This window comes from Cyclopterus lumpus, chromosome 14 (genome assembly GCF_009769545.1).
Source record: "Cyclopterus lumpus isolate fCycLum1 chromosome 14, fCycLum1.pri, whole genome shotgun sequence".
Taxonomy (NCBI): domain Eukaryota; kingdom Metazoa; phylum Chordata; class Actinopteri; order Perciformes; family Cyclopteridae; genus Cyclopterus; species Cyclopterus lumpus.
Genome location: NC_046979.1, coordinates 14,705,555 through 14,727,902, shown reverse-complemented (window position 1 = coordinate 14,727,902; position 22,348 = coordinate 14,705,555). Strand labels below are relative to the sequence as shown.

Below are 22,348 nucleotides of genomic sequence, written 5' to 3'. Positions count from 1 at the left end.
TGAAAGAGATAAATTGTTATTGCACGTTATTTATTGGTCTCAAGATACAACAGTCTTCTATGATCCAATACGACCTCTAAGTGATACAGCATTTCAACTCTAAAACAGCCACTACCTCCCAACATCACAGCAGAATAAAGAGAACATTCTTTGAGTCGTGGAACCACAACAAGTACTGGAGTCCAACTGTTTGCTTTGGTGCCGTTGCGTCTCTCAATAGCGATGACTAGGTTATTGAGATTATTATTATTACATCTGAATACAGGCGTTTACAGAAAAGACCACTGACAGCTGAGTGAAAGCACAAAGTAGCATCACAAGCTGCTGTAAATCATCTCCTGGAAACACAATCGTTAATAATGATGGTTGTGGCTGTATAACAAGGATGACGATGGCGAGGACATGGAGAGTGCCATTCTCTCACAAATGCAAAAATTAATCTAAGAGCAAATTTGCGACGCTGCAAATTACAGTTCTGCATGAACAAAGATTTAAACCATTTACCGATGAACAGATTAGTTGTCGATTTATTTTCTACTGATCAACTAAACAATTTCACAACTAATAGTTTCAGCCTTTTTTTCCTGGACAAGCAGGCATTGTAACAAGTTACCCACGAGTGTCAAAGTGTAGCTTTTATGTTTAGGATACAGGCATTTATCGGATAATTATCACATTTCTTTTGCCTCCAACATTTTAACAGTGCATCTGTTGCACTAAAACCCCATTATTAAGAATCATCTAGTACAAAACCTCTTGGCATGACATTTAAACAGATATGATAAAATATGTTTAAATCAACTATACTTTTTAAACCGTAGTTGAAAGAAGGAAAAAAGTATGTAAACCTAAATTATGATTTACAGATTATTTAGGGACAATTTATTCTATTCTAATCATTATTTAAAACATTTTAAAATTATTTTGTTCTTTTAAATTAAATTTAAAACGTGTAAACGGGAGCTTCATTTTATGTGTCTTCCCTTGCATGAATTATGGTTGCCAATGAATCAATACTGAAATAAAAGATCTTAGTGATGAACATATTTTAAGACAACTGCAATACAATTCATAACAAGTGCTAGTCTGATATGACAGCCTTCATATTCAACTAAACAATCTGACAAAATGCATTCATTCTGTTACAATAATTCACAAGTAGGCTTACATTATGTATTTTCTTTTAAATATATCAAAAACATCACAAAACTAGTCTCTGTTGGACATTCAATATTGTAAAACTGTCAATTATTCAACATTTACAAACAGTAAAAAGTGTTGTCAAGTAGACAATGATAATAATAGTAATAATAATAAAGCCATTTGGAAAAAAGACCAAAAAAATGGCTCAGTTCCCTTTGGTGGAACATTTAGTCTTGAATTCATCTAATTATCTGAACGTGCCCAAATTGTTGGGCTTTCCGAAGGATCTTATAAAAAAGGACAGAGGAGCAGAGCAGCAGGTATATACAAATATAGAATATACAGCATTATTAGCCATACCACACACAAACAAATACATTATTTGTGAATATGTAACGTGCTGCTTCTTTCCTTATCAGAGTAAAAATGTTCCACCAAAGTTAAATAATCTCATAAAATGTACAAGAAACAATACAAACATCGATTGTCGTACCTAAACGTGACGTATTATAACTAACCTGCACTCAAAGTCAAAGATTGTGACACTCATAGACGTATATTATATATTAGATTTCATAGTAATAAGAACTCTAAAAATACTGTAATACTAAATTAATCTCTGTACGTACATTAAGCTGTACCAATACTTGCTTATAAGTAGTTAGGCAAAATCGTCAAAATATTTTCACAATAATGTGCATTTTCATATCGATGTTTAAATTCTAAATGTCTACTCACACATACGTGGTGTCCTTTATTGTAGGAGAAAAGTACCTCACGATCTGTTCAGAGGTTCTTTGCTGTAATTCAGTGCCGCCTGCTACATTTGAATGCATGTAAATATCTCCACACTAATGGGACACGTTGGACATCCAAAACATACAAGGGTGTTCATTCTAAGGCCAATGGACCCATTTTAATCTGCTGATTATTATCTTGAAAAATAGTTCCAAGCATGACATGGCAGATTAAAGTACCATTGGTTAACATCTGTGAAAAGTGCAGAGAGAAACAGCTGGAGGTCAAAGGTTGAACACTCCTCAGCATATTCCCTAAATCCTTGAGGCAACTTTGTTTGTTTCTTCAAATTAAGACAATATCCAGTTTCACCACAAGGATGTCAGCCGTTTGTTACACATCCTGTTCTCTGTACTGTCGTCCAGTAGGATCTGCGTTGGCTCGTGTCTCATTTCCCTTACTGTCAATCACAAGTGCAGCAGTCGGCTTCACAGTCTCAAAGTGTTTGATTTCACACTATTGAACACGCCTCACCAACAGAAACCAATGGGTATATAATCCCTATAATAAATAACATGCTGTGTTGTTGATGAAATCAACTAATTAATTACTCTTTGATATTACTTTCAGAGCATGAAAATTAAAAATAGGATAGTACATTTAAAAGATGAAAAGAAGTGTAGTGACAGCCAGCAAGACTCTTTTTCAAATGAGTGTAGATCTACAATTTGAATGGCTTGGCTTTAATACAAATAGTGACGACACATTGTTGGTGTCCCTTCCTGCTTCACAAGCCTGCTACTTCCATCTGCCATGTCATTACATATGTTGGTAAGTCACCCAATTTGATACTTTAAAAACTGCACTGCACAACAGGGAGAATACAATTGTGCTCTTGATAAAAGACTTTAGTGTGTTGTGTAGTTGCATGTGTACAGATCGCCTCCAGAGGTGCACAGAAACTCTCACAAGGAACACAACAAAGTGGCCTCTCCTTTTCGGCTTCAGGAAAGAGGACGTGTGGTAGAAAGGTAGATACTCATCATGTTCACCGACAGGGTTGACCTTTGACCTTAAGGCCTCACATCTGCCCGAAGAAGATGGAGCAGAGCAGGAAGATGGCATAGAGAAACAACAGACCCAGACCCAGCCGGCGATCCAGCCTCCAGTGGTTCAGATGAACACACATCACCTGACAGCAGAGACAGTGGTGAGGAAGAGACACACACATTCACCTGGAATACAACCTTTTCCAATGTTTTGAGAGACCACAGCATTTATCATAAGGCAGGTAGTTATTGTCAACGCATTCATTCTGTTTTGGAGAAATGTATGAGTGGGCATGTCGTAAAGCCAGACTGATACTGTATATTTGAGGCCAATGTCAATATCTGAGGGTAAATAAATCCAGTAACTATATATCAAGTGGTATTCATTTTAAGCGTACTGTCCCTTTAACCTGCATTCATTAAAATGTGTGGCCTCTTGCTTGTGCACAAAGCTGTAAACAGCTCACCATGTACAGAAACAACTCCTTTTCCTGATTAATTTTGCATACCGACAACAGATATAAAAACTTACCGTTAGAAACACGGATGCCAGCAGCAGGACGACTGAATACACAAGTCCCTTATTATTTATGGGGACCTATGGGGGGAAAAAAAGTGTCACAACTTTACGACTATTTAGCAGAAGGGAGAACCCAAACTCTTGGTTTTGATAGCCCTCTCAAACACATGCAGACATCAGGAAAAAGAGAAAGAGATTGGTATTGTATAAAGTGTATGCATACTGATGATCCGTGCTCCACCACAAGGGTACGCAAAGCCCAGGGGAAACCCAAACCCAGCAGGATGTCAAAGATATTGCTGCCTATGGAGTTAGACACCGCCATGTCCCCCATGCCTAAAAAGAGATGGAGAAAGGCTGAATTGAAGCACTTGCACCACAAAGAGAGACTATAATCTAATCTAGAACTTGGAATTGGAGATTCAGCCTCACAAGGTTTCCGAGGCTTTTTTACCTTGTCGAGCTACAATCAGACTTGCCATGCAGTCTGGCACACTGGTCCCTGCTGCCAGGAAGGTTATACCCATGATGTAGTCTGGGATGTCGAGAGTGAAACTGATGATGGTGACCTGATGGAAACATTAGGACACACATTTTATGTAAAGAGTTCAAAGCATGATGTTAACTATCACTGCATTGCCCTAAATACCATTGTAATTGGCTCTGAAACTTAATGTAGTGACAAAGTAAGTCACAGCACAATTCATCTTCTCCCGAACACAATGTGTCACGATGGGTCCGCGAATGCTGTTTTCATGCATTGTGTGAATGGTGAACACAAACACACACACCTCTGTCTGCGCTCACCGTCTCCTCATCTCTCTGGTGACCAAGTGTCAATGTCCCTCAAAAGGTTAATTTGCGAGCCCCCCCCCCTGGCTCGTCTCTCTGATGTGTTCTCGGCTGAAAGTGTCTTTCGGTTTAATTAAAAGCATTTCATTTTAAGGATTCCTTTATTCTACAGTACTGTTGTTTGTATTATTTCTTATTGAATAACAAAATATTTGCTAAATATTTGATGTTTTTTATCACGAGGGGTTAATAAAAAAACTAAAAATATACATCTGAATCCCAAAAATAACAAACAAATACCTAACAGTTGAATATTCGGGTCCAGCATTAACCAACAGCCACCTCTGTGATCATTTGTTTTGGTCATTTTTTATTGCAGTCTTACCATCCACACCATGAGGTAGGAGAAGACAGCAATCCACAGGGTGGAGGCCACAAAGGTGACCATGAACCAGCGGTGCCAGCGTGGCAGAATACAATTAGGCACAGTGCAGTAGAGCAGGAGGCCCAGAGGCCACTTGATCAACCATGTCACCCGCGCACAGCAGCTTCCTGTGAGGAGCAGGAAGTCAGTCAGGAGGGCCAAGGATAGTCAAGACAGCAAGAATGTCAAGGACCTTTGTCAACATCATTAGCTTCAACATCAAAAAGAAAACAATAAAAAAATGTAAAAAACAGGTTTAATCTTATTTGCACTTCACGTCTGTTAACAGTGCAGGATCTTCCTCACCTGGTACGCGCACAGGGCTGAAAATCCCATAGTCATCCTCCTCTTCCTCTGTCTGGCCCACCTCAACTCCTAGCTTGTCTCCTAGCTTGTCTCCTAGCTTGTCTCCTGACTTGTCTCCTGACTCTGCGTCTCCTACCCCAGGTCTTCTGCCTCCGTTCTCCAGACAGCAGGAGCCCGTCCTCTTCAGACTGTTACTGGTTGATCCCCCTTGTGACCCCGGGCCGGCTTCGCCATCCCGCTGATTCTTTGAACTCTCGATCAGCCTCTGTCTCTACGAGAGGAGAACAGGAAGTTTGATTTCGTTCTTACAGCTCCGAGAAAAGTGTGTCACGTGCTTTACATGTGCATCGAATGAATACCTCACTGATGAGCATGCGTCCTGCCATGGAGAGCCTGGTGCGGGGAGAGAAGTGGGGGGTGATCATGATGCGCAGGCCAGCGTCAGAGAAGGACAGTTTGTGGGGGTTGAGGATGAGAAGCTCATCCACCATGACCGGAGGGGACTCATGACCATTGGCTTGGCCTGGGGAAAAGTTGTTGAAGAGATCAAACGCATGACAAATAACTTTCCGTTTATATATGAACGGAAAGTTCATATATACTTTCTGTGAGATAACACTGTAATAACACTGTTATCTCACGGTTATTGTCTCACTGTTATCTCACAAACTGTGACAGTGAGATAACAGACCCACAGCAGTGAAGATGAGAAGACTATTCAAACTTCTTCTGACCTTTGTTAAGAAGCACTATGGAGGTATTGCAAGCAGAGGCATCGTCTCCCATCTTGTTGTCTCTGTGATTCTCTGATCCGAGGCAGCACGGCCCGGCGCTCCTGAGCTGGCGCGTCGTGAACGCCAGAAGCTGAGAGTTGAACCTACAACCACGCAAACATATCGTCTGTCTATATTTACAGATACCATAACCGGTTTGTCCTCAGTAAGACAAGTGTGGAGAGATGAGGATTTAGACTGTTACTTACTTCATGATTATTATGTAGATTACATACATAGTCATGAGAAGCAGCGACTCCCACCTGCAAAGCAAGTAATATATGCGTTAGTCTTGTGTTGCACTGTAAGTAAACATATAATATAACAAATAATATAGTAAGTTAACATTTAGTCTTTCTTTAATAATGCTGTAATGGCAGGGTTGTCTGTAATGATTTAAAACAATATGAATGTATGAAATATAATTCACTTTTAAATATTCATGATCTAAATTATGGAGCATGACATTTCTTAGAAAAGAAACAAAGATAAATTAATTGTTAAAATAATGAAATATCTTTTTAATTGTAAAGTAAAATCTAATCAAACCACAGCGAACACAGATTGAGTTTTTGAATGCTAAACAATTAATAATAGGCACCTTTTTTCTGAACTATAACTTTGATTGTTGCTCATTTGGTCAAGAGCAATAAATGTGATAGAGAAATGCTTCCCAACACAATTGTGTACTCCTGAAAATGCATCGACCTTTGCTGCTCAGCTACAGCTGGTCCGCTCAGCCTGGATAGACACTGCTGTGCACACATATCTCATATTGGGAGACTGCAGTGAAATGAGCTGGGATACAAATCTTACAACGTATATTCAGAAGGACAGTGGTGAAGTGAAATAGGCCAGGTTGGCTTGGCACACTACGATTCAATAAACAGCTTGCCATATATCACTAATGAACCACACCTACAACACACATTAAGGCCATGAATAAATCTGCTTTTTCATTAAAACCACTGACACATTCAACAGTGGAAGGACTTTCTGTTTTACAAAAGGCATCAGGTTGACTGATAAAACAGTGGAGGCTTCTAGCACAACTTCCCTTGCTTCCAAGTGGCACTGAAAAGGGAAAAGGTCAAAACGCCAGCATGTGTTGTAGGATATGGAACAACTTTACTATTTAGATCAAAGCGCTTCGGCATGTGACCTTCATCAGGGTCAAATATACAAGACAGCAAGCTAAGAACGCATCAAAAGCACCAAATTAGCCTGTTAAGAAGGAAAAGCAACACAACATAAATGTATCTAACAGCTAAGCTCCAAATAACTGATCATGTGTGTGATGACAGTAATGACCTCACACAATTTATTGTTGCAGATTTTTAAATTGCTTGTTCTTCGTCAACTCAGCTGACTGAAATGAGCCGACTCGAAATACATATTCAGATGTGATCATTATTGTCGTGTACAAATCAGGAACCAAATTAATTGAACATGTTCCACAACCATTTATTAACCTCGTTGACACCCTAATCTTAGTGATTGTAATAACAGGCATTTTGAGCGGGAGGTTGTTGACACCAATCAGAGCGTGAGGGGGTCGGTATGAAAACAGATACCTGCTGTAGAAACTCACCAGACAACTGTGGCATCATAGATCACCTAAAGAGGGGGAAAAAGGATTCTTTAAAACACAATGTGGAGGTGTAGAAGGTTTACACACAATAACTGATTATTTTGACTCAAAAGCACCAACCAGCAAATCTCACCATGATGAGAGTCAGTACAGAGAGGATGTAGTAGGAGGAATCTCTGAAAAGCGACCACCACGTCAAAACCACCGTCTGTGGAGACAAAATATAGTCATACATGTCAGTGTTCCTTCACCCGGGAACAACTGCAGGCAAGATATTGTATACGCTTTTTCCTACCTGGCCTGCAAAGATCCCACACAGGCCAATGATGACCAGGATGTTGAAGACGGCAGAGCCGACAATCGTGCCGACTCCAACGTCTCCTTTGGTGATAAAAACGGCTGAGAGTGGGCGACACAGAGACAGATGGGAGGAGAGGACATCAGACCTTTGCATTTGGTATCTGGCTTTGTTTCGAATTCAGATTAGATCAGATTTCTTAGTTTTTTTTGTTACACACAGAAACGCATCTAAAAAAAAAATACTTAAAAATAAGGAAAACCCTTTTAAAGTTGATTAATTAGACTCTGCTGACATCTCCTGGATGATTGTGGCACTGCAGAGGCTGTGAACACTTTCAATGTCTTCAAATGTTACATGTTAAAATGTGACGAACACATGCATTTTTGCATGCTTTCTCAAAACTGCCACATCTGGTACTTGGTCGTGATTGGCTGAGCTACTAACCAATGAGAGAGGTAAAAAGCTCTGGAGCAGAGCTGCCTGCCGCCATAAATGTCGCCCCAGCCACATCTTCACTGAGCTGCAGGTTCTGAAACATAAAAACAAAAACAAAAAAAGCTCAGAATAAAATGAGAATAATCAAATACTAAACTAAGAAAATGATATCTGATGACGGGTCGGTGCCCTTTTCTCACCTCGGATATCTTCTCGAGGGAAGGGACAAAGTAGTCGTCACAGACGATGGCCAGAGCGTAGAACATGTAGATGGCCTGGACAGCACAGTTGAGCACAGATAAGAGAGTGGAGCGACACATGCATAACCTGCCTTTTAATGACATTAATTAGCTATGTAGGTCTTGGTTTGTAACACATGTTGGCTTCTGCAGTTTTTCAGCAACTATTGTGTGACATACTCACACAGAGTGCATGCAGACAAACAGCCCCCTTCTTCCTCTGCTCCTTGGTAAAGATGTCCTCTGGAAACTCGTGAATGGCTGCGGAGGGATAGACATGATATTTGTATACACACATATTTTCCTACGTTGATTTATTTTTCCACTCAAAAAGAGCCTGCAAGCATAATGAAATGGGCTATATGCTATGTTGACATCAATTCAACAAAAGAAATGCAAACACGAGTAGAAATCACAGGGACAAATAGTCTGTGATGCAATGATGATTGAACTTAAATTTAACTTATAAACCGTCCTTTGACCTTGGGGCATTGATTTGTACTTAACAATGAGGACAACCGGGATTTCAAATTGGTGTCATCTCCCTGTGTGTCTTCATTTTAGACACCATTTCTTTCAGACGCGGTACAACCCACGATAACATCATGGGGACACACTGTTCGTCTTGCAGTGAAGAGTGAGACAGGAAGTGAAACTGGCAGCTGCTTCCTGTCCTTTCTCGAGTTTAAAAGAGAAAAAAATGTTCGAAGCTTCCAAGCCTAGCTTCCTTCTATTCCCTAGCCTTTCAGCTCCAATTCACAACTCCAGCCGAGCTGGTGAATTCAAACTACTGGGGAGCATGGAGCTATTAATAGCTCTTCTGCTGTGTGAGACAACAGTGGGTCGGCAAGCACACAATAAGCACAGTGCCGCCGTCATGATGCATGGAGACTGAACAACAGACCATGGATTAAGAGAGGGTCCCTTGTGGTCGGGGATATGAGATTTGATCTTTGACACTCAAGAGTCAGAGTGAGTGGAGGCGGCCATATGGTCCCAAGGAGGGGACAGTAATTTGGCTATGTTCAGTTAGAAAATGTAAATGTTTGTGCGTGATGTTTACACGTCCGTGTCTGTGCCAGAGTGCAGCACTGCCTGCCTGCTTGTTGTGCCATAAAATGCTTCTTGCAAATCATTTTCAAAAGGACCAAAGTAGAAGTGAGTTTTCATGAAGGTTGGCAGTGTCTTTTTTTCCTCCTTTCTTAGAGGACAAAGCCTATTTTCTCTGTGCCAGCTGCGATTGCAGGGCAGGGCTCATCTGCTAAATTACGAGAGGCTTAGCATGTAAACTTTGTCATCTTATGGCATGACAGAAACAGCCAGAATGCTGCACTGTGTCCTTCTTCTCAAGCGGCCTGTCAAGCTGATCAGCTGCTGGACATCTGTGCTCCCTCTATGGCTTCGTTTCTTTCACCTTCTTCCCGTCTCGCAGCCCTGGAAGCCTTCCAGTGTCCTTTTTGCCCCCGAAACATAAACTCTCAGGTTATTCTGTCGGTAGAAACCGAGGGCTGCAACATGTACCTCAGATGGATGCTTTGAGGAGTTGCTCTGGTGAAGGCAGTTGCTATGGCAACCCTCTCCCTGGGAGCAGCCTTTCTTTTCTTTTTTTTTGGATGGGTGGCAGTAGGAAGCCAAAGGAAAGGCAATTGACTGAACAGTGAGAAAGGGGGAGGTGAATATTTGTTTCCCATGGTTAGGGTTTATGAAAAATGAAAAAAAAGAGAAGTGACAGCAGCTCTTGCCTGTAAGGTCTAAAAATATGTATTTTTCCTCACAAACCCTCAGGAGAGGTCTGAGAGAGTGAGGGAGGGCAGAATCAGCATAGAGATACGCAGCATGTCTCAGCTTACGGGTTTACTGAAGGCTAATGGACAGGAATGTCCGATGGCGTGATTTCACAACACAACACCAAAAATTGAATCACCCGGGTTCAAGATGATTGCACATCTGCAACTTCCCAAAATCGGGGATTTAAGCCAGATGTGCCATCAGCTTGATGAAGTGAGTAGTTTTGTAATCAGATGTCGAGCTGCATTGATGTGCCGTTACTCTGACAACACAAGCCTCTGCACTCAGACCTTTTCACATCACTTCGCTCTGTGCTTGCTGTCTTTCTGAAGCCAGAATCATGAAATGCTTTCACCTCTGATCCAGTTCACAGCAGCTCACATATCTTTGATGTATTCCTAAACAAGCTGAAGTGCTCTAAAACTGATCATCCTGTAATAAGTAATAAGCTCCATACATTTCTTCAACTATCGCACATTTATTGCACATTAACTGCTGCTATAAAACATGAAGGACATCACAGAGAGAGAAAAGGTGAAGCTTTAATACACCGGTTGAATCACTGATCAAAGTTGACAATCAATGAAAGGCGTTTCGTTCATAATTTAGTCTATTTGTAAGTGTACAGTTAAGTTCAAACTCCATTCATCTAAAACAGATCACTTAATTTAACATAATATTGAGGTTGTGTGATGATTTCTTCACACTTCAGCGGAGGCAACACTTTGATCTAGTCAGCTTCAAGGTTACCTGTGAAGTTGTATGTGACATCTAAATGAGTGAGTGTGTGTTTAAGGTGCTTACGGTTGGACTATGGGTGCACCTGAGGATTAAAGCAGATCCAAAACTAATTAAAAGATGTGCAGAACAATGGGTCAGTGGTCTACTCTTGACAGATGGAGATCTGAATTAGACCATTGTGTGGAAAGATATCAGGAGATCTTTTGGGTTCATCAGCAATAAATTGTCAGACTTTTCCCCACAAAAATGAATGAAATAAAAGGTCTCACGGGAAAATGCATGAAATGCAAATGTCAAAAAGGCATCATGATGCATACAGTACTATCAACTGTGTGCACATGTACAAATGGGGAGTTAGGTATTTAAATACTAAGTGTATTGAGGTTAAATGATGAAATGCGGGCCAACAGTTAACAAAGCAGACCAAGACAGCGCTGGATGAGAAATTCTTTCTTCTTTTCTTAGTCAAGAAGATCAATGAATGAAACATCACGTGTGTGCATTATGAATTTACTATTCAGTCATTCTGTTGAGATATCTGAGACTAAATGATGGATTTACTTATTGTATACTTGTTATTGAGCATGTATGGTAGATTTATGCTGTGAAGCAACACAAAGACAGTGAGGAATTATAACAGAGAACGACTCTGTTGTGGAAAAAAGGACACTGAACCACTATTTTAAATATTAACTCTGCAGCATTATAAAAGCCAGGAGGCACATGTTAAAATGAGACACTGTTTGTCAAGAAGCAAAGTGTAAATCTACCCCTAATGCATCTGCTATTAAACTAACAAACTGAGTGTCTGACTCTGCTATATAAAAGTTTATTAGCTTTTAGCTACAGCATTTATAGCAATAATAAAACACTGTTGCCTATTTCATACTGAAGCCGGGCATTAATCCTGCTGGTTTAGTTTGATGTCCTTTTGACCACCTCAGAATGACAGATCATTTTAGTCTTAAGTCTTCGTAGCAAATACAGCGTTATTACTAAAAAGGGTCAGTTTTCTGTTGATTATGATGCACTGTTATGGTTGCTCGGTGCTTCAGATTACAGATTAGTTCTTATGTGTGTATTGTATCTGAGTGCAGATCAATAGAGCCTGTGCTGCAGATTTATTTTTCACATATAAAAAGGTCAAGAGAAAATTCTTCAGAAGACAATAAGTCAAATCTGCACTCAGGGAAAGCCGTGCTGATGTGGGGAGTCAACCAGCTGCATCATGGGAGCTGAATGAAGGGGCAGAGTAATGTTATCGATCTGGGAGTCAGCAGGGCATCCTGGAGTCAAGCTGCGGCATCGACGCATCACGCATCAACCAAGCCGAGGTTATGGAGCACTCGCACTCTCTCACACATGCACCCATACACACACCATTTTTCACGAGGAATCAAAAAATTAATATTTCATCCAGGTGTTTAATGTAAATTAAATTATGCATTTGGTCTTTGATTTGCTTTCCTTTGAGGCAGTTTAAATGCGACTATGATGAAACGATGGCGGGGCTTCAAACCGCACCAACCACCTCGCCCATCAATACAAACACGAAACAGCGTGTTACACCGGTGTGACGGACGTGATCATACATCATCCATCCATCATAATCTCCATCCACTTGTTGGGTGAGGAAATGAAAGATGAAGTCAGAGGGAGCGGCTAAATATCTTCTCTTTAGTGACAATCAAGATTTTGTGGGGAGTTTCATGATAAGCCTCACACTCTGCCTTGTTGTGGACAGAGAGTGAAAAAGAGTGAACATAATTCTGATTAAAACTTTGCAACCGTTAATAGCGGTTTGCTTTGTGTGGCATCTGAATAAAAGATCAAGACCATTTGAAGACACTTTCTGTAAGATTATCTGCCAGCTTCTCTTCTCTCCTCCCAAAAGCCCCTAAAACATGGCTGTGGAAAAATACTATTTTCAGCCGTCTGTTTCGCTTGCCAAAATAAACAACACAACAAGCCTCGACGACACACACAGCATGAGCCATTTACTTAATTTACATTCACTCCCAACCCCTCTCCTCACGGTCTATTTTTAGTCCTTTGGACTTTAATGCTTGAAAGACAGAATTGTCTGAGTTTCAAAATTTTGCATACAGTTGCCTAGCAACAATGGTCTCCGACGCTTGTCAGCTGAAGGCGGCTCACACCATCTCCATCTTGTTAAGCAGTGGAGGGATGAAAAGAGAGAAAGACAGCCTGGGGCTGGACGTTACTGTGCAATCCCCAAGATAATATCCCCCCGAGGTCCAGGGCAGGCTTTTTAATCACACCACAGATTATGTAATCACTGTCAGACGGCCTGCTGAGGAAGTGGGCGGCAACCTGAGCCTGGAGCCGCGCTCACTGGTGTGTCTGAGACTACCTGTGCAGCCCTTTGTTCGCCTGCTTGTCTCCAGTGTATTACTACAGTGAAGCATCCACCTGCAGCACACTTGTGTCTTTGGAAGAGATAATGAAGGTCTGTTTGCAGCCAGGACTCAATAAAAGGTTGAGTGTGTTATCGGGAAGAAAACACAAATGGCTGAATAGAGCAAATGGAGCATTAGTACAGAGAGACACTAAGTCTCATTTTCTCTCTCAAGGGTGGAAACAAATCACGGGAATTTATTACAAGTGCCCGACCAATTGTCACAGAGTCCGTGTTCGTGCACCTCTCAATACGTAAGCTCTCTAAACATATAACCAATGAATAACTTGCGATACCACTGAGCTGTGGAATATATTTTCCAGATAAGATTATCAGGAGCTGGAACTGTTCATCATATATCTATTAAAGATTGAAGAGAAAAAAACCAAAAAGATGAATAAAGGCTTAGAGATTTATGGTTTGGTGATCAAATGTAAAAAGTCTACACCTGTAAAATATATAAACAATTGTATATACTATTGAGTAAAACAATTTTTCAGTCAAGCCGTGCATACGGAAGAAGAGCCAGTGCCAGATGTAAGTTATGCTAATATTTTCCAGAGAAATTTGGATGCTCTACAATACAACATTGTGACTGACAGCCTATTATTAACTCCACCAAAGAGTAAATGCAAATGATGTGAAGATACAGAATTGTACTCTGTCAGTAAGGCAAAATATATTTCATTGTGCAGCCGTTTTCTTTAATGGTATCTTTGCTATTCTCCTCACACAACAAAAAAAGAGATTTCCTCTCCGATCTAAATTTTTAATAATAACTATGTCAGCTTTGATGAATGCGGCTCATGTCAGCCAGTGAGCAAATCTGCCTGGAACCACAGGAATAGAGGTCTCATTATGGCCATCGATTGGCTGCCTGTCTCAGTGATAATAAGCAGCAGTTTGAATCTGAGCAAACTATTCAGGAAGCAATGGAAGGTAATTTGGCACCAGACAGACTACCTTCAAAAATCTAATCTGACTTTCACTCTGGCAGCCTCCTCTCCATCTGTCTCCTTGAGTCTGTCGACAGGGACGACACAGTCCTGACAACTGACACAATGCCAAATGACCTTTCAGTTCACCTGCAGGGTAGAGGCAGAAATCTCTCTGGCCTTTCTTGTTTACTACATAACACACACAGACACACACACACACACACACACACACACACCTCTCTTTGGACTCCCGACATTTTCAAAACACGACGCGTACAAATTTACTTCACCAACGCAATGCAGCTGTCATGGTCTTGTGTGAGCAATTCCAAACACCGTAAACACTCAGCTGAACATGTGGGCATGGGTAATGTGATGATATAATGTACTGCATTATTATTTATAAATATATTATGTATGTCAGGTGTTGCAATTATTTTGTCCAACCACCTATTATTAGTAGTATTATTATTATTATAATTATACTGTATAACGCAATACAATTCAACAACACCACAAACTATATCCACCTATAGGACCATGTCAAAAATTGATCATCAGAAAAAACATTCTCGTCTGTTATCCAAGTTTTCTTAATGTTGATCGAATGTAAAATATCACAATGCATAAATGTCTTCACACACTGGGATAGAAGATGTTATCCCTATCGCCCCCCTACACTGAATGAGAAGTGTTGCAGACAGTCCATTTATCCAGGTAAAGAAGAGTGACTCACCTGCTCGAGGCTGATCCTCGCTCTGGTTGTCTGACTTCTCCTGCATCAGCCGGCGAGTCCATCGCTGCTCCCCACCGTTCACGCCCGGCCCGAACCCAGAAGACTGCGTCTCTGTTGCAAAATAACACCAGTCATTTTAGTGCAAAAGCGCCCTCAGAGTCCAAGACCTACCCATCTGTGCTGTGACTTCAGGACAGACTGTGGTTTTTCATTATTAGCTATTCTTCAGTTTGCTTAATCGTTTAGTCAGTAAAGTGTAGAGCTGAAACAATCGGTTGACACACAATAAAAAATGATCTAAAATTTTTTAAAGCAAAAACGTCAGTATTTTGTTATATGAACGAAACCGGAGAGACAAAACAAGACATCACATTTGGCTTTAGGAAACTTTCACTATTTTCCCAAAGATTAATCAATAAAATAAGTTATTATTCTAATAAAACACATGAAAAAAAGTCCATCACAGTTTCAAGAGTACAAGTTTATGTTTTGTCCGATCAAAAGTATAAACCCCCAAAAGCAGCTAATCCTCAAAGGTGATTTTTATTATCGTTGCTGAACCATTTTTTCAAAGAACATCTGACTGAATTTAATAAACAAAGAAGCTATTTCTGGGTATTTGTCTCGAACGACAACTCAACAGACTGTGGTTTCATGTTTCTGGCTCTCGTAGATAGCAGCACGTTCAGTAATTCCCTCCATGCTGCGGTCAGCTGTCCCAAGCCATCAGCACCGAGATCTTTACGGTGGGTATTTCAGCACTGTATTTCATTCTTAGATAGCTATTCTCTGTGTGTGTTTCAGTTTTTACCACGACGACAGGCGAGGAACTCCCCACAGATATATCCGTCTCATCTCTCCTACGGAAAAAAAGAGATCACCCACAGAGATCTTTCCACTATTGCAAAGAAGATAGTGAGTCGGTTATTATTATTACGCTCTGTACTACAAACTGTCCTTTTATTTCGAAGGCAGTATGGGTTTTGTGTCTGGAGCATTTTGTGATTGCCAGGCATTGTGGAGTTCCTTTGTACCTTACAGCTCAATGAGCCCATTTCACAAGGGCAGCGGTCATGGCTGAGAGCAGGCGTGAAGGCTTTCATGTTGAGGCATCAAGAGGAGCTCGACTCGTATGAAATTCAAATGGTTTCTGCCACAGATGGCTCTGCACCATGTTCCCACCGTAACTGGGAGAAATTTCTAGCACCTAAACCACATCTCATTAGAAAACGGAGAGATGGAAACAGGATGGATAAAAAAATGGATGCAGATTCTAGTTCTTTTACAGATTCTGATTTTATTAACTCAAGATAATCTTATCAAACAACATGTCAATTAAAAACTGCAAAAATGGTCCACTGATTAGGTAAATGCTAGAAAATCTGATTAATTGTAGAAGTAATCTCGCAAAAACGGCAAACATTCTCTGGTTGTGTTCTTGTAATTGATGGGGTTTTGGATTGTTCGTGAACAAAAAAGCTAATTGAAGCTTTGAATCCCATTGGGCTCTTGGAACTTGTGAAGAACATGTTTAATCGATTAGTCTAAGAAATTATCATTATATAGGAGCTGTATATGACATTCAGAGCATTACTATAGCAGCAAATAACTATTTGCCATATAAAGATAGAGTAACGTTTCCCTGAACAGAGAATGACGTCGCACTCCCTCGGTGTGTTGTAATCGTAGCTTCTCTGTGCTTTGTTTTGGTTTGTGCATGCGAGCGGGCCCCACTGGCTAGCTCACGGCCGCCGCTCTGCACTGCACTCATACGGCGGTTACAGCTCCAACGCTGCCACGGCACCGCCAGTGTTGTAGCTGAAGTGTAGTACCCCCCCTCTGGTTCCCCCTCAGGTAAACACTGCTAACTCTGACAGTACTAGGCCTTCATTTGTAGTGTTAGTGCTATTAGCATCGTTAGCTACGGGCTGCCAGCTCAGGAGTCGTCATGTTGAGAGCTATTGAGAGCCAATCGAAATGCTCCCAATCTCAAAGTCTGTGTGTCTTGCCCTTTTTAAAAATACTTTTAAGTCCTTATTCTCTATGCTTGCATAGGGATACTTGTCTCCCATGATTGTCATTCTGAAAGTTAGATTGACTCTTTTGCTTCCTTATTTAGCCTTTTTATCTCGGGGGTTCTGGAGTCGCTAACGCTGGACAGTGTTTAGCTGAGGTGGTGAGCCACCCAGGTCTTGGCTTCTCTCGTCTTGATCAGTATGATTAACAACAATATTTGTAGATGACAGCCTAAACAACTGCTATGGTTTAATTTCACAAAAGTGCTTTAGGCGGCCTACCTTTGCTGTTATAAAAAACAGACCCTGAGCCTTGCATTGAAGTTGCTTAAAGTCTTAGTGATCCAGGTGTTTAAACTAACTTTACTGTAACTGTGGTTGTTCTTCTAGATAAGAGTATCTGCTAAAGGCCTAAAATGTAAATATATCCTGGAAAGAGGTTACAGAAATGTGGAGTTTGTATGGAAATATTTTAATCCTGCTGTCACATGCCTCAACATAAACACTTGGTTGAGTGCAGCATAGTAAGTGTAAATACAATCATTCATAATTCCTCTCTCTACACAACAGTATAAATATGCAGACTTTGGGGAACCTCCAAGCCAAATGCTTACTTTGGGACATTTATTCATGATTTTGTTTTGTATTCAGGCAGCAAATAATTCAAAATGCAAGAATTAATCTTGTTGCAACACAGGATGAACACGGATCAAATGCTGTCACTGCTGTAAATCATTGTACAGCACCCATTTGATTTTTATAAGACCTGGAAGACTAACTCTTTATTTAAAACATGAATGTCTGAAGCCATACACCATCATCTGCTCCCCTCAGGAAGGACACACCAGTGTTGCCTCCTTCTTTAGCAGAAACAAGACATTTGATCCCGTCAATAACACATCGACTGGAAAGACCGGCTTCCTGAGGTCTTACCCCAAACACTGCGTCCACAGGACAGGACTGCAGCCTGTTAGCAAATGTATCAGACCGTAAAATCCTCAATAGTGGCAATGCGGATACGCATTGGCTGCCTCTGAAACCGGAGTCTATGGATATTACTTTATAAAAAATAACATTTGGATTTCAGTCCAACACGGAGCGCCATTTCCACGTAGATAACACTGCAGTCCTCCAGTCAGACATTCAGATGGAATATTTAGTAAGTGTCATGTTGCAGTCAACAGAGCTGATGAAAATTTGATTTGGTCTCAAATGCTAAACCACAGTTCTATAAATATCCGACTGTATGTTTGATCCACTTCCTACGATTCTTTCCCTTTTTGGAAACAGATATTATGGCTTGATTCAACTTTCCCAATACAATTGTGTAAATAGAGACCCAGTAATATAGAATGTCTTCTCTAAACACTAAAACTTTCATGTAACCAATTTCCCAAATTATTCTGGTGGCATTTTAATTTTGTAGAAAGATGAGTCAAATTGATGCAATGTGTCACTCCCTGGGTGGATGGATGCCCATTAGATGGTGCCAAAGGGGGGAGGGGTGTCTAATTCTACACTATGATACACATGGCAACTAGCAAGTGAATCCTACAGAGAATCATCCCCTAACTCTGCTGTTCCTCTCAACTCTACGAACCATTTGGCGCGTTTAAGCTAGTTTCTTTATTTTCTATTTTAAGTTTAGTCTCAACTCTCTTCAACCTTTGTTTCCTGTCGTGACCGACAGCAGCTAAAAAAAGAGAGCGATTGTTATACTGCCATTCATCAGGAGGAAAAAAAACCACGACTCCAAAGGATGCTATTCTGATGTTGCTTTGTTGCATGTGTACATAAGCAACAGTTTATATACACACGATAGCTATATCAACTTTAAAAAGAGAATATGTATATTTCAAAGCCCCCCCCGCCCAAGTGACCCAAAACAATTATTTATTGCAGGTTCAGTATCTGCTTAACTGTTGAATAGCGAGTCGTTTTTATCGTAATGGAAACCGTTTTGTGAGCGACGCAACTATGAAACCTTTTCAATCAACACTAAACTTACGTCTGTTCAGTGTGGTGTCAGACATAACTTGGGACACACAGGGGGTCATTATGTGTCAGCTGTTAGACGCACTGCTGCTGTGATTTATAAATGTTTGGAAAGGAATCCACCACTTGCTTGTACAGACGAGGGACAGCTATCTTGTTATGTTGTCTATGAGGCTTGAAAGGTTCAGTTGAGAATCAATTTCCTACGTTTGCAAACATTGGAAAATAGTAGGTCATTTTGTTTAATTCATTAATTGCTTCAAACAATGTGTGTTGCTGCTGCAAAAGTGTTCTTCCTGGAGACTCCAACGCCATCATAATACATACATTTTTCATCAAGCTGGTGGCATTATTGCAAATATTTTTCCGATAACAAATACAATGTTTTTGTCAGAATTAGACCGATATTGATCCAGACTGTTGGACTAGCACATCCATAAATGGCTCTACTAGCAGTGGTATTCAGGATGCGACAGTATGTGTGATATTTTCCAAGCATTGCGAGAGTAACGTGCCTGTGGCCATTACTAACAGCAGACCACATGTCTTGCCCCGTGCTTTTATATGGTTTAAGTTGAGCGGCCTTGATCTCAGTTCAAAAAACCTCTTCTGGCTGTTGGCACACTCATAATTTAAAGGTGAAGTATAAATATTAATGACACGGCTCATTCACCAGGACACTCTTCCATGAAGGACCGGGCTGCAACACTCGGGTGAAACCTAAATGTAAATCTGTTTTCACCCCTGAAACAAAGTTCACTCATTCATAATAACGTTATAATAATGCACACAGGATGAGAGAGAATGACGCTGTCAGTGCTGAAGCTGCTGCTGATGAATGTGTGTGTGTGTGTGTGTGTGTGTGTGTGTGTGTGTGTGTGTGTGTGTGTGTGTGTGTGTGTGTGTGTGTGTGTGACAACATCAGCAAAGGTGATGAGAGAATAATGAGCTAAGGGGAGATTGCCTTTCGGTGCACTGCTGCAAAATGAGACATTGTAAAATTTAACGAAGAACCACACTATATATATTTATGGATAGTGATGTGACTGGGAACGGTTCATACTGTTATAGAAGGGATGATTTTAATGTTTTAAATTAAATTCACTGTAAACAATCCAAGACAAATACAATAAATGTACAAATAGATTATCTACATTTAACAACAATTTATTCGGGCAAATGAAAAACACATTCTTAGCTACAATCACAACCTGGGAAGAGGCATGAATTAAAAAGGGCGGGCAGTCTATGAGATGCATCATATTCTGCTGAGATTAGGGTGAAATAACCATAGTCAAGCTGCAATAACCCATAACTGAACTGATCCCCAGTGATTGGATTTAAACCACAATCTCTGTCTGCTTTATGTAATCAACAAACTGTCACCTTCCTGCATTGGAAGGGGAGTGAATCATGGCCAGAGGGACAGAGGCTGAACATGTTGGAGACTGATTTAAATATTTAGAAGAGTAATTCAGCTGTCTGACATGCAGCACTGTTTGTACTTAACAATATTTGGCCTTAAACATGGCACATTGCTGGACAGTAATCTTAATTGTACTCGACTTCTGCAGCTGCCTTCTTTCTTCAGACAATCAAATTTTAGAATAATGTCCATTTTAACTCTGCTAGTTGTTGATGGAGAATGCAGCACCAAACTACAGTTAAATGTCTAACGAGTTAGCTCTTTATTGAGACAACAGATTGATATGGATCTGTTTTGTAATGCATTAGAGTAAAATGTTTTTAACCATTTCCTTTCCTTTATATTGGTTCCCTTTATATTTGTAGTCTAAATCTAAAATGTGGGCTCCTTATAGCTGCATTCACTTTGTGCACACTGTAGATTTATTCGTGCGTGGGGATGTTTTCGATTCTGTTTTTTATGTTGATACAATCGCAATTTTCCAGTGTGAATCAAAGAAGGTCCATAGGACTATAATTATTGTGCACGCACGCAGGCGCGTGCAGTCTATATTAAGGTCTCACCTGGTGCCTGGATGACCTGTGCGAGCCAAATGACAGCGAGCAGCCCGACTCCACAGCAGCAGAACCGCTGGAAGGGCCGCCGGTGCCTCGCTGCTGCTCTCATACTTCAGACGGCCGCATTTCCACCAAAAACATGTGTTGCTCTCTTGCTGACACTTGTTTCACACTTTCCCAGCAAACAAACAGCTCCGGCAGTAACACACGCCAAGTTGTGTCAAAAAATAAAAATAAATCTCCTTAAGCACAAGCCAGGTTTCCCCCTCCAGACTCAGAGCAGACGCTGTGCTGGCTCACTCCGCCGAAACCTCCGGGTCGAACATAGCGAGGAAACGCGGAGAGAAGCTTTCTGCGTTCATGTGAACGGGCTGAAAGGTCGACAGCAGATCCCACAGTGAGGCGCAGCAACAGGAGGCGACATGCGCTCTCTCTCTCTCTCTCTCTCTCTCTTTCTCTCTCTCTTTCTCTCTTTCTTTCTTTCTCTCTCTTTCTCTCTTTCTTTCTTTCTCTCTCTCTCTCTCTCTCTCTCTCTCTCTCGCCACTAGGCGGCGACACTTGATGAGATGCAAACTCCCACGTGCAAACACACGCGCACACTCACTGTAAGTAGCGTTTAACAGTGGGGCCAATCACTGCCCCCACAATGCACTACACGTGTCACCTGAGAGACGCTTGATTGGATAAACACACCTGGTCCCGCTAATTAAGGGCAGTGAAAGGTGGACTGGAACTCACACGGGGCACCGTGATCAAATGCATTACATCATTTAAAAGTTGGGCTACATTTGCATTCGTGTTTCTTACCAGAATCATGTCGAGTAAAATAAAACATTTGGGAAGAAACAAAAAAACAAACAAATAAGAAACACAGTGTTCTTCTTCTCTTCCTTTGTGGAGGCAGTGCGACGCCTTCTCTGCGTCTTACCGCCACCATCTGTCGACCAGCGGAACAGCGTGTCGAGCATTTAGTCTGATTCACCAGCTTTACACCGGTACCAGCCAGTGTGACAGCAGCCCCAACGCAACCTGGTATCAGGTGCTAAGCGTGAGTAATGGGGATGCAGGGATACCCACAGGGAGCACATGGGACACTTTGGTTTTAGTTGAGATGGTCCGAGAGGTCAGAAAAAACAATATGAAAGGGATGGTTTTGCCACTAATACAGGGGGTTTCTCTTATTTTTTTCCTTTTCTTTGTCTTCTTTCTTCATCTCCAGCTCTTGAATTATTACTACATATAAATGCTAAAAGTAAGGGGAGTGCCCACAGACTGCTTGTCACATGGAGACCTTCCAGCCCTGTCTGCTAATAATCCACCCAGCCAGATTCCAAGAAAGTTCCAAAAAAGTACACAAACCTTTTTGTGTAAAAGTGCATGTACGAAATAAGTACAATAGAAGTAGTCTGGTCAATGTCTCCT

The 22,348-nt window shown here is 41.0% G+C and overlaps 1 protein-coding gene across 2 annotated transcripts; it reads right to left on the bottom strand.

The window, feature by feature from the left end:
• Nucleotides 1-9: 9 nt before the first annotated feature.
• On the bottom strand, nt 10-21,479 carry LOC117743051 (sodium/potassium/calcium exchanger 3). 2 transcript variants are annotated; one of them, XM_034550785.1, is made up of 17 exons: nt 20,933-21,479; nt 14,934-15,044; nt 8,496-8,572; nt 8,273-8,347; nt 8,082-8,166; nt 7,632-7,735; nt 7,470-7,544; nt 7,337-7,362; nt 5,955-6,008; nt 5,707-5,849; nt 5,332-5,495; nt 4,973-5,243; nt 4,628-4,794; nt 3,905-4,019; nt 3,674-3,786; nt 3,463-3,528; nt 10-3,073 (listed from the first exon to the last, which is right to left on the bottom strand). In XM_034550785.1, exons 1-17 carry the CDS (start codon nt 21,033-21,035, stop codon nt 2,963-2,965), a joined length of 1,860 nt encoding a protein of 619 aa, XP_034406676.1. In that variant the 5' UTR covers nt 21,036-21,479; the 3' UTR covers nt 10-2,962. The 2 variants fall into 2 exon arrangements, with proteins under 2 accessions (XP_034406676.1, XP_034406677.1); XM_034550786.1 differs by lacking the exons at nt 14,934-15,044; nt 20,933-21,479 and adding an exon at nt 8,819-8,849.
• Nucleotides 21,480-22,348: the final 869 nt, after the last annotated feature.